Source organism: Hylobates moloch, unplaced genomic scaffold, assembly GCF_009828535.3.
Source record: "Hylobates moloch isolate HMO894 unplaced genomic scaffold, HMol_V3 SCAFFOLD_19, whole genome shotgun sequence".
NCBI lineage: Eukaryota > Metazoa > Chordata > Mammalia > Primates > Hylobatidae > Hylobates > Hylobates moloch.
The window spans coordinates 48,474,062-48,486,514 of NW_026652294.1; the positions used below are offsets into that span (position 1 = coordinate 48,474,062).

Genomic DNA, 12,453 nt, shown 5'->3' on the forward strand with positions numbered 1-12,453 from the left:
GGTGACAGAATGAGACCCTGTCTTAAAAAAAAAAAAAATATATATATATATATATATATACACACACATATATATATATATATACACACACATATATATACACACACATATATATATATTTATATATATTTATATATATATACACACACATATATATTTATATATATATTTATATATATATATATATACACACACACACATATAGAGAGAGAGAGAGAGAGAGAAAGAGAGAGAGAGAGAAGGTCTTCCTAACCATAACATAAAATATAGAAGACAAGCCAGGCATGATGGCTCATGCCTGTAATCCCAGCACTTTGGGAGGCTGAGGTGGGTGGATCACCTGAGGTCAGGAGTTCAAGACTAGCCTGGCCAACATGGCAAAACCCCATCTCTACTAAAAATTTAAAAATTACCTGGGTGTGGTGGCACATGCCCTGTAATCCCAGCTACTTGGGAGGCTGAAGCAGAAGAATCACTTGAACCCAGGAGGCGGCAATTGCAGTGAGCTGAGATCACACCACTGCACTCCAGCCTGGGCAACAGCGTGAGAGACTCTGTCTCAAAAAATAAATAAATAAATAAACTCTGTCTCAAAAAAAAAATAAATAAATGATTGCAAAATAAGCCATCAACAAAGTTAAACAAATATCAAACTTTGAGAAAATACTTGTAAAAAATCAATAAAAGACAAACAATCTAATAGAAAAGGCAAAAGATTAGACAATTCACAGAAGAATTGTAAGTGGCTAATAAAACACATGAAAAGATGCTCAATGTGACTGGAGAAATGCCTATTAAAACAACCTTCATCTCTTAGTACACCTAAATAGGATAAAATCAGACTAGTGTGTGTTGGAGCAGGCAATATTCAGCCATGGGCCTGCACAGGTCTTGTCCTCTTCCATGCTGAGAGGAAGAAGTGTGTGGTTCTTTCTCATCTTCCCGGCTCCCCCAGAGTGGGAAGTGGTGTAACCAGAGGAAGAAGCAATAAGCCTCAAGAGAGAGGGATCTAAACCATTGGGTTTTAATAAAATCTGACCAGATAATTTCTTTAATGTTCTTCTGTGACAGGTTGGCTTAAATCGGTGAGAAGCATAAAAGCCTTCATCATCTAGAACTGTATCTGCACTATTCAATATGGCAGCCATTAGCCACATATGACTATTTAAATTTAAATTGATTAAACTGAAAATTGGTTCCTGAACAGGTACAGTGGCTCATGCCTATAATCCCAGAACTCTGGAAGGCCAAGGCAGTCAGATAGCTTGAGTCCAGGAGTTTGAAACCAGCCTGGGCAACACGGCAAAACCCTGTCTCTACAAAAATTACCTGGCTGTGGCAGTGTGCCTGTTGTCCCAGGCACCTGGGAGGTTGAGGCAGGAGAACTGCTTGAGCCCAGGAGGTGGAGGCTCCACAATCACGCCACTGTACTCCAGCCTGGGCAACAGAGACCCTGTCTATTTTTTTTTTTTTTTTTGAGATGAAGTCTTGCTCTGTTGCCTAGGCTGGAGTGGCGCAATCTCGGCTCACGCAAGCTCCACCTCCCGGGTTCACGCCATTCTCCTGCCTCAGCCTCCCGAGTAGCTGGGACTACATGCGTGCACCACCACACCCAGCTAATTTTTGTATTTTTAGTAGAGACAGGGTTTCACCATGTTGGCCAGGCTGGTCTCGAACTCCTGACCTCAGGTAATCTTCCTGCCTCAGCCTCCCAAAGTGCTGGGATTATAGGCATGAGCCTCTGTACCTGGCCCAGAGACCCTGTCTTAAAAGAAAAAGGTTTCTCTGTCTCACCAACCACATTTCAAATGCTCACTAGCCACATGTACAGCAGCCATATGTATACTGGACAGCACAGATATAGAACATTTCCATTATAACAGAAAGTTTCACTGGGCAACATTGATAGACTATTAATATAAACCATAATCTATCCTTCACACAAAGCCTAACATCTCAAGAAGATAATTCCTTCATGTTTTTTCCTTTGTCCTTTCCACCTTTCATTTTTGGAAATTATACTGCTAACCAAATTAGTTTTCATCTCCACTAGGAAATCCATTCAGACTGTAATTCTTTTGTGTGTGTGTGTGTGATGGAGTCTCGCTCTGTCCCCCAGGCTACAGTGCAGTGGCTCGAACTCGGCTCACTGCAATCTCCACCTCCCAGGTTCAAGCGATTCTCCTGCCTTAGCCTCCCGAGTAGCTGGGACTACAGGTGCTGGCCACCACGCCCGGCTAATTTTTGTATTTTTAGTAGAGACGGGGTTTCACCATATTGGTCAGGCTGGTCTCAAACTCCTGACCTTGTTATCTGCCCACCTCACCCTCCCAAAGTGCTGGGATTACAGGCGTAAGCCACTACTCCCGGCCCAGACTGTAATTATATTTTTTCTTCCAAATCAACTGTCCCAAGCAATGATACTGTTAGGTGCTATCTAGATGGATTCTCTAGACAGAGGTGTTTTCTGAAGCCTTTTGAGAGGATAGCTTTCTATTAATGCCTAATAGCAAATCATACCCCTCCTTCTTCAAGGCCTCAGCAACAGTTCAAAAGGGTCCAGCCTTTCTGGATAAAATACCAGAAGTCCACTCAGATGTCCCTAGCACACTAATGAAAAAGGATCATGATCAGAGATAAATTCTTCTGCATTTGGCCTGGCAATGAGCCATTCAAAACCCACAAAAGCAGCTTGAAAGTCTGGTCAAGATCAGAGGCCAGGACTTCCAGATTGGGTAAGATCTAAGCTGCTGCCATCCTATTGAATAACAGGCATTTTTAGGCCAGTGCTTCAAAGAGAGGTCTAACACCCGTGCAACCACCCCCATCAGTGTATCATTAACATTTCCAAAGGGAAGGAGATCTTAATCTACAATCCTTCTCCCCAGCCCTCCTGAGGTCAAGAGGGAGGACAGTCAGGGGTCTGGTCCCCATACTCTCAAAGTAATGGGAAAGTCAGCCCACCAGAATGAATACCTGTCATGGATAAGTGGGAAAAGTCATGACTTCTTTCCTCTTTCCTGTGAATTCTAATTCTATAAGGGCCTACATTTAGATAAATACTACCCATATTCCAGGTAAAAAGTTAAAAATGCCCACAATGACATTCTCTACAAAATCCTGACATGAAATACATGAAACTAGAGCTGTGTGGCACAGAGTACTAACTCTGCTGGCTTCCCTGCACCAACTTTATAAAGTCCTCAATTCCACATATAGTACACAAACACTGAAATGCCATGGCTCCTGAAAACAGCTCCTTAAAAAGAGAACGCACCATTTTCAAAACCTTGATAGCAACGTTCTGCTGCTCAGGGCTTCAGAAGGCCATTCCTGCCTGACCACCTTAAATATTTGTGGTTTCAATCTGGCAGCTTCTCTGAAACCAAACACATACACTTTCTCAGTGTAAGCCTGCTCACTGTAACTGCATACCACTTTGGGAACAGGGAATTCAGGAGAGCCTAACTGCATAATTGGGCTCCAACACAATTGTGCTTTTGATTGAAAACTGTTGCTCTGAGTTTGGCCATCCCTTTAAAACTCAGGTTGGAAAGTGTGAAAAGTAGCAACAATGAAGTGACAATTTAACTTCTCTGCTAATGGCAGGACACAGGAAGAGCAGCTGGGGACAGAGCTCAGACCTTCCTCCCTCCAGGCCTGGAACTCACATGGGAGCAGAAGGACCCTGGCTCTGCAGACCACACTTTCCACAATGTTTCCACCGGGCTGCCTCTGACAACCTTGTAGGCTTGTGAATGTGTATTTTAAAGGGAGAATAGTAGCCACAGGTCTCCTCTGGAGCCAGCTGCAAAGCAGGCTGAAAGGTACCAACTGCAGAGAACTACCAGAATCAAGAATGTTTAGAGGTACTAAGGTCCTGTGGTAAGATTCTTAAAGTAGGAAGACCTCATACTAATGGGTATGCTCTTCACCTGTCCAAATGCTCAAAGCAAAGAAAGCTGGGGGTGGCGGGGGGGAGTATATCAATGGGAAAGAAAGGTAAAGAGTGGAAAAAACACCAAAAGGCACATTTATGTGTACATGTGCCACACATGCACAAACATGCAAGGTCTCAAATATCCCATGACCAGAGTTCTTTGTGCTTTCTGAATGTTTTCCTTAAATAACTTCAGAAATTAAGTACAGTCACATTTTTTCTACTGAGAACTTCTACCTTGGCTTCCCACAAAAAATAACAATAATGAAAATACTGACAATGGAGAAAAGGACAGAAGAGTTTTGTAACATTACTTTAACTTCCCTAATGAGATAAGATTGAGAACACAGACCGAAAAACTCCCTCTTTCTATGTCCTCAAAGGAGCTAAAATCTTTTACAACTGATGGACTTGGTGCAGCTTCCCATGACCTAGAGACATCATGAAGAAACTTCTAACTCACCAACCTGACCCTTGACGTGGACAAACCCAGGGCTGCTCTACTGGGAATAGTAATGGCACCATATCACAGGAGAATCCTGCCCTCCCTCTAATGCCCACAGGTGACACAGTGTCAGTGTGTCTGAAAGCCATGACTCTGAGTAGGGCCAGAGTCCTCACTTCCTAATAAAATGTCAGACCTCACAGCAGCAGAATAGAGCAGAATAGTAAAACATCAGCAGTTGAAATGGCTTCCAATGCTAAGATAGGAACAAGGTTCAATTAGTAGGCCAAGACAAGGGTGAAACTTTCCTCCCTTTATGCCCAATCCACCCTATTACCCAGCCAGTGGCCCCACAGGGATCAGGACAGGGGAATGAATTCCATGAACTCAATGCTATCTGAGAACTTTGGCATACATGAAAACAACTACTCATCAGAAGGCAGACTTACCGCCTCTCCCCGTTGTGCTCAAACTTGATTCTGACGTCACTCTGCCAAAAAGAATGATAGACAGGTTAGAGAATTCTCTGGAATGTGTCACTACTGCCATTGCCAAGTAAGCCTTGGGCTGTCCGTTAGCAACATTAGGCATACATCCCTGATGGCTCCTGGTCCAGCTTCTCTTCCCAGATGGGCATGGGCATTCCTTTCCAATGACTTAAAACTTCCAGTTCTAACATCGGGGACAACAAAGCTCTTAGGGTAAGATCCCTAGGTGGCTGCCCAGCTCAGTTGCTATGCTGTGACATGCTGTTTCTAGCTTCATACACACCCTATTTCTACAATTGGCTCTGGAAGTTTCTCCCACTCTATCACCTCCTGACCATGATACCTTTCCTTGTTGGCCGATGTGACTGAAGACAAAAAAGAAATTTTGCTGCTGATGCTTTCTAGCTATATGACCACAGGCAAGTTACTTATCCTCTGTGAGTCTTAGTTTTTCCATCTGTAGAGTAAGCCTAAACATACCTTGCAGAGTTCTTATGACAACTAAATGTAAGTAAAATACCTGACACATAATAGGCATGCAATATTTGGTTTTTGCTGCTGCTGCCATTGGTACCACCATCATTGATTTCCCACGACCCTCCCAAAGCTACCCCACTGGGGGTAAAGTAGGACCTTATACACTGTTCCCAGCCTTTTCCGAAATGACCATCATGAGTAGCCTGTCAACTGCAGGAGAGCAGAGATCAGGTCTATCATGTTTCTCTTTTTTTGAGATGGAGTCTCACTCTGTCACCCAGATTGGAGTGCAGTAGCACAATATCGGCTCACCGCAACCTCCGCCTACTGGGTTCAAGCAATTCTCTTGCCTCGGCCTCCCGAGGTCTATCATGTTTCTATATCCCCAGTGCCAGGCAAAGGAAATGGCATATAATATTTGCGCTTAATAATATCTGTTAAGTGGTTGAATGAATTGAAGAACAGAACTAAGTATAAATATGAGAAATAAGAGGAAGTAGAAGTGTTAAAATGATAAAGAACAAATTAAGGAGGAAGAGATATTGCAGAAGAGCAAACAAACAACTTGAGGGAGTTTAAAAAATGACAGGGAAAGGAGAGAGATATTACAGAAGAACAGGTGTAGAGGAAAAGATAGGTAAGATAGGCAGGAAACCAGCAAGTAATAGAGATAAAGGAAAGAATGAAGTCATAGTCGATGAAGAAAAATTATATTGAAGAAGACAAATTAATAGGCTGTGGCTTGGAAGAAAGAGGGCTTAAGAGTATTTGAAGACGAGGAACACACAGCAAACAGAGAAGATGACAGAAAAGGGAGTGAGTTTGAAAGGAAGGGTAGATGCCTAAAGGACTCCCTTTTCCCAAGGCATTAGGGGACTAGACTTCTCTTCCAGTTCAATGAATTACAAGAGTGGTTCTAATTTACACTGTAAAAATTATTGAAGACCCCAAAGAGCTTTTGCTTATGTGGATTGTATCTATTGGTATTTACCATATTCAAAATTAAAACTGAGAAAATTTACTTTATTCATTTAAAATGGCAATTAAAGGCCAGGTGCAGTGGCTCACAACTGTAATCCCAGCACTCTGGGAGGCCGAGGCGGGCAGATCACTGGAGGTCAGGAGTTCGAGGCCAGCCAGGCCAACACGGTGAAACCCCATCTCTACTTAAAATACAAAAAATGTGCTGTGAGTAGTGGCACACACCTGTAATCCCAACTACTCGGGAGGCTGAGGCAGGAGAATCGCTTGAACCTAGGAGGCAGAGGTTGCAGTGAGCTGAGACAGTGCCATTGCACTCCAGTCTGGGTGACAGAGTGAGACCCTGTCTCAAAAAAAATACAGCCCTGATATAGCCTTCTTATCCTTTAAGATAACACATGGACCACTTTATCCATTAATAATAATGATAATAGCTAATGTTTATTGAGCATTTACCACTAACCAAGCATTGTTCCAAGCGTGTTTACATATATTAATTAAACTGATCCTCAAAACAAGTACCATTATTATCCCTATTTTACAGAAAATAACTGAGTTACAACAAGATTAAGTAAGTTCCCCCAAGGTCAGGTCATATCGCTTGTAAAGGAAGAGGTAGGATTTGAACCCTGGAAGCCTGACTCTTAACTACCACGCTATGCTACAACTTAAGTGTCACATAGGCACTGAGAACAGATTTTCACTATCTTCTTTTTCTCATTCCCCTGAAATTCTAAACAATTACCATGACAAGAGTCCTCTAAAGCAGAGTTGCCATGCTCTGATGTGTGGCCTCCAGCCTCCCACACTATTTCCTCAACTGGATCTGGAGTATCCCAAGTGCTCTATGAAGTTTGTAGTCCTGTCTGCCCCTGCAGGTGGGTGACACATCCTTTTACCTGTTCCTGCCTACAGCCCAGCATACCTTGCTGTAGCTCTATTATTTTAATTAATAAATTTTATTTTTAGAACAGTTTTAGATTTACAGAAAAACTGAGCGTATAGAGCAGAGTTCTGATATATCCTTCTCCCCTTTGTACACAGTTTCCCCTATTATTATTATTATTGTTATTATTGAGACAGGGTCTTACTCCTGCCACCCAAGCTGGAGTGCAGTGGTACTATCACGGCTCACTGCAGCCTTGACTTCCCCGGGCACAGGTGATTGATTCTCCCACCTCAGCCTCCCACGTAGCTGGGACTACAGACAGGCACATGTCGCCACACTGGGCTAATTTGTAACTTTTTGGAGAGATGGGGTCTTGCCATGTTGCCCAGGCTAGTCTCAAACTCCTGGGCTCAAGCAATCTGTCCACCTCAGCCTCCCAAAGTGCTGGGATTACAGGCATGAGCCACCACACCCAGCTAGTTTCCCCTATTATTAGTATCTTACATTAGTATGGTGTATTTCTTTTTGTTACAATTAATTAATCAATATCAACTAAAGTCCATAGTTTATTCACACATTTCCTCAGGTTTTTGTTTTTGTTTTTTGTCTAATTTTTTTTTTTTTTTTTTTCGTTTTTAGAAGTTTTGGGCCAGGTGTGGTAGCTCACACTTCTAATCCCAACACTTTGGGAAGCCGAGGTTTGAGGATTGCTTGAGCCCAGGAATTTGAGATCAGTCTGGGCGACATAGCAAAACGCCATCTCTACAAAAAATACAAAAATTAGCTGGTTGTGGTGGCACACGCCTGTAGTCTTAGCTACTTGGGAAGCTGAGGCAAGAGGATTGCTTGAGCCCAGGGGGCTTGAGGTTGCAGTGAGCCATGATCACGCCACTGGACTCCAGCCTGGGTGATAGAGCAAGGATTCTGTCTCAAAAATAAATTGAAAAAAACAAAAACAAAAACAAAAAAAACAAGGTTAAAACATACACACATATAACAGCTTTCATTCTTAAACTGGGACAACTTTTTTATTTTATTTTATTTTATTTATTTTATTTTATTTTATTTTTGGAGACAGAGTCTCGCTCTGTTGCTCAGGCTGGAGTGCAGTGGCGTGATCTCGGCTCACTGCAGCCTCTGTCTCCTGGGTTCAAGTGATTCTCCTGCCTCAGCCTCCCGAGTAGCTGGGATTACAGGCATGCACCACCATGCCTGGATAATTTTTGTATTTTTAGTAGAGACGAGGTTTCACCATGTTGGCCAGGTTGGTCTCGAACTCTTGACCTCAAGCGATCCACCCACCTTGGCCTCCCAAAGTGCTCGGACTACAGGCGTGAGCCACTGCGCCCAGCCCTGGGACAACACTATATTTAGATATACTAATGAAGGAATCTCCTCAGTCCCTTTATGGAACTGAAGGAACTAAATTTATTTCATAACGAGCCATAACCTGAGCACTGCTCTACATGAATTTACTCAGAAAGGGAATTAAACTTTTGTTCCAAACCACAAATCACTGCTACTTAAGACTAACCAAGCCTGTGACTAAAAAGCAGTGTAAACAAAGATGCTTCTTTGATGCCATGACAGCCTTACGAGCTTCCATGAACCACATGATATGCCCAAATCTTCTGAGTTCCTAAATCTGAATTTCACCCATCAGGTTGACCATAATAAGCCATAGATAAGGGAAGTTCAGATAAAGATAATCTGATTCAATGCCTTCCAGCTAGCCATTCTTCTTGTCCTTTCTGAGGCATTTCACACTGGTGGGTGGCCAACTCTATTTCCAACTTCTGTGACTCTATCCCAGCACAGGGAACCTGCTACCACTCTGACCACTTCTGCTTCTTTGCTGGTTCCTCTTGTTCATGCCCTTTCCTACCCCTCCCCAAACACATGACCATTCCTCAACCTTGCGACTTCTGACTTCTGGCTTTCTCCTGCTCTGCATACAACTTCTCAGTGGGCCTCTAAATAGACGATTCCTCAATCTCTATATGTAGCCCCAATCACTGAAGCAAGGCTCATCTGCTTGTCACGTATCTGAGGCCAATATGTAGTTGTTAAGAATGTAGCACTGGGGTCCAACTGCCTGCTTCAAATCTTGGCTCTACAACTTCCTAGCTGTGTAACCTTGAACTTAGGTTGGTGCAAAAGTAATTGCAGTTTTTGCCATTTAACCTAATTGCACTAGGCTGGGCATGGTGGCCTTGTAATCCCAGCACTTTGGGAGGTCAAGGAGGGCAGATCACGAGGTCAGGAGTTCGAGACCAGCCTGGCCAACATGGTGAAACCCCATCTCTACTAAAAATACAAAAATTAGCAGGGTGTGGTGGCGGGCACCTGTAATCTCAGCTATTCGGGAGGCTGAGGTAGGAGAATTGCTTGAACCCAGGAAGTGGAGATTGCAGCGAGCCGAGATCACGCCACTGCACTCCAGCCTGGGTGATAGAGCAAGACTCCATCTCAGGGGGAAAAAAAAAAAAAAGTAATGGCACTGCAGCCTCATACTTAACCTATGACTTAGTTTCCTCATCTGTAAAGTGAGAATGATAGTATCCAATTTATGGAATTATCAAAAGAATTAAATCATATAATTGGGTAAAGTGATTAGAACAGTACCTGATATACAAGTGGTTGGTAAATGGTAATTCAGGTCCATTATCCTTTAGCCAAAATTCTTGGGGCCAAAAGTGTTTCAGAATGCATGTTTTGGATTTAGAGGGGTAGTATGGTACATGTTCTATAAATCACGTCATGCCTCCCCAGGGAGTGGAGTGGGGGGTGTCTGAGACAGTACTATGGTAGAGGCAGAATGCTCAAGTATTTCCTTGACCTCTTAAAAGTTAGTTTGGGGGTTTTGTCCCTAGTTCTGACCAAGAGCTAGGAACAGAATCAAGTTCTATACTCTCTTCCCTGGCAGGTACATGTCCTAGGACAGGAGTCTCCCTCAATCCAGGTTGCTAAGTAACTGTGGGTAACACTGTTCTCCCCCTCCTTGTACTGGACATACTGTATTAAGTCACTGAGATTTGGAGTCTATTTGTTAACAGTACATGCTTTTTATCCAAGCTATCCTAATTTTGCAATGAAAAGTATGAATATTCACAATTATAAGTAGAATAAAGAAAGACCATAAATTGCCCTGTGTCTATTCAGGACAGGTCTGGTTGCCAAATAAGTCTGCTACAAATTAAAAAATAATAAATAGAAACTAAAAACTAAAAATATCTCTTTAGTTTGTAGTACTGTTTGGATCTCGAAACTGCGGATAACAGATTATGGACCAGCAAAAATCAACATACACACATACACATACCTCACACACTCTTGAGGTTTTTTCCCACTGTAATCTCAAACTCAATCTAGCCATATGTGTCTATATCAACTACTCTCCTAAACTAGTCTCCCTTCTCAACTATTACTTTCTTTTCAGAGATGGGGTCTCGCTATGTTGCCCAAGCTGGAGTGCAGTAGCTATTCACAGGCACAATCATGGTGCGCTACAGATTTGAGCTCCTGGGCTCAAGTGATCCTCCTGCCTCAGTCTCCCAAGCAGCTGGGACTACAGGCGCATGTCACCATGCCTGGCTCAGTGTCACTATTTCTAACATTGGTATTGCTGTGCTCCCGGCTATACAGGCTCACACCTCTGAGTAATGCTTGATTCTTTCCTTCTTTTTCCCCCTCACAGCCAGGGAGCAAATTTCAATTCTCATCTCAAAGGCCTCCGGTATAAGACTCTGCTTCCCATTCTCCCTGACATCACCTTCAGTGAGACCCTTTCCCCTTGATCCCAGAGTCAATAAGATATAAAGCATTATATCTTTATACATTTATAAATATATAAAGCTGAAAATAAGATATAAAGCAACACACAAGCCTGGCATTATATTTTGTAAGAAGGTTGCTTTATAATCATCTCTTCCACTGATCTCCTACAACTTTCCTGAGTCATGATTAAAAATAAAATTTTAATTTTTGTTGTATTTTTTTTTCCTTTCATTCACTTAACTCTCTTTGGCAAAATAAGGACTGCAATTCCAGAAATGTGGGGAGGCATCAAAGGTATGTAGCAAATGCAGGGAGAGAAATCAGTACAGAATCAGAGCGAGGATACATTTCAGCTCCCCATTTCCAACCCACTCTGCATTCCTCTACAGTTCCAACCATCTCAATCACCTTTTTCACTATGTTCCTTCTTTGTTCATAAGGTAATCAGTGATACCCATTATCTATGGAATAAAGTCTAAATTCTCTGCTATCACTCAAAGCCCTCTGGGATTTAGGTTCATTCAGTTTACCTGATCATCTCACACTGTTTGTTCCCCACAGGGACCCCCCTTTAAAGCCAGATCAGTGCTCACCTTGTTTCCTGATACATGCCATGTTTGCTTCTTCCCCTAGGCCTTTAATCATTCTGTTTCCTGACCTGGAGTGCCACCCTTCCTCCGTTCTACCTAACTGTTTATACTTCCTTCACAGCCTAGTTCAAGTGCCCTTCCACCTGAAATGACTCCATAGCTCTTTTGGCCCAAGCTCATCTTTCATTTTCCTGGCCTTCTATAGCACTTACTCTCTGTATCACACCGTGAGGCATAGTAATATCATACTTTCTTTTTTTCATGTAGTCCTCATTTCCCAATAAGACTGCATGATTCCTGGGGTGCAGGGAATATGACATACCTTTCTTTTTCCTTCTTTTTCTGAGATGGGGTCTTGCTCTGTTGCCCAGGCTGGAGTGCAGTGATCTCGGCTCACTACAACCTCCGCCTCCAGAGTACAAGTGATTCTCCCACCTCAGCCTCCCAAGCAGCTGGGATTACAAGCACCTATCATCATGCCCTGCTAATTTTTGTATTTTTGTAGAGACAGGGTTTCACCATGTTGGCCAGGTCAGGTGATCCGCCCGCCTCGGCCTCCCAAAGTGCTGGGGTTACAGGCCTGAGCCACCACTCCTGGCCGACATACATTTCTTTTGTGTGTCTGAGAAGCTTGACCATAGGTACATGTTAAACTGAATGGGGGGTGTCAGCTACTGAGAAAAAAGTTCTAGTACAGAAATTCAGGTCTAAGCAGCTTCATGTCCCCTCCCCACCACAGGCAATCCAGTGAGAGCAGTACTGAGTGCCACACTGAGGAGAGAAGACAGTGCAGGCTGTCAGGCTGAGCTACAGATTCAGGGACTCAGCAGGAGCAACAGGAATAACTGACAATAACACTAAAGCAG

General features: G+C 43.1%; 1 protein-coding gene across 5 annotated transcripts in view; it reads right to left on the reverse strand.

Annotated features, from left to right (window-relative positions):
• MAP3K3 (mitogen-activated protein kinase kinase kinase 3) overlaps positions 1 to 12,453 on the reverse strand; it is a 73,705-nt gene that overhangs the window by 44,046 nt on the left and 17,206 nt on the right. For all 5 annotated transcript variants that reach the window (XM_058431956.1, XM_058431955.1, XM_058431954.1 and 2 more), the window contains one exon: positions 4,835 to 4,875. In XM_058431956.1, coding sequence (XP_058287939.1) covers positions 4,835 to 4,875 — 41 coding nt within the window. The remainder of the gene's footprint in view (positions 1 to 4,834; positions 4,876 to 12,453) is intronic.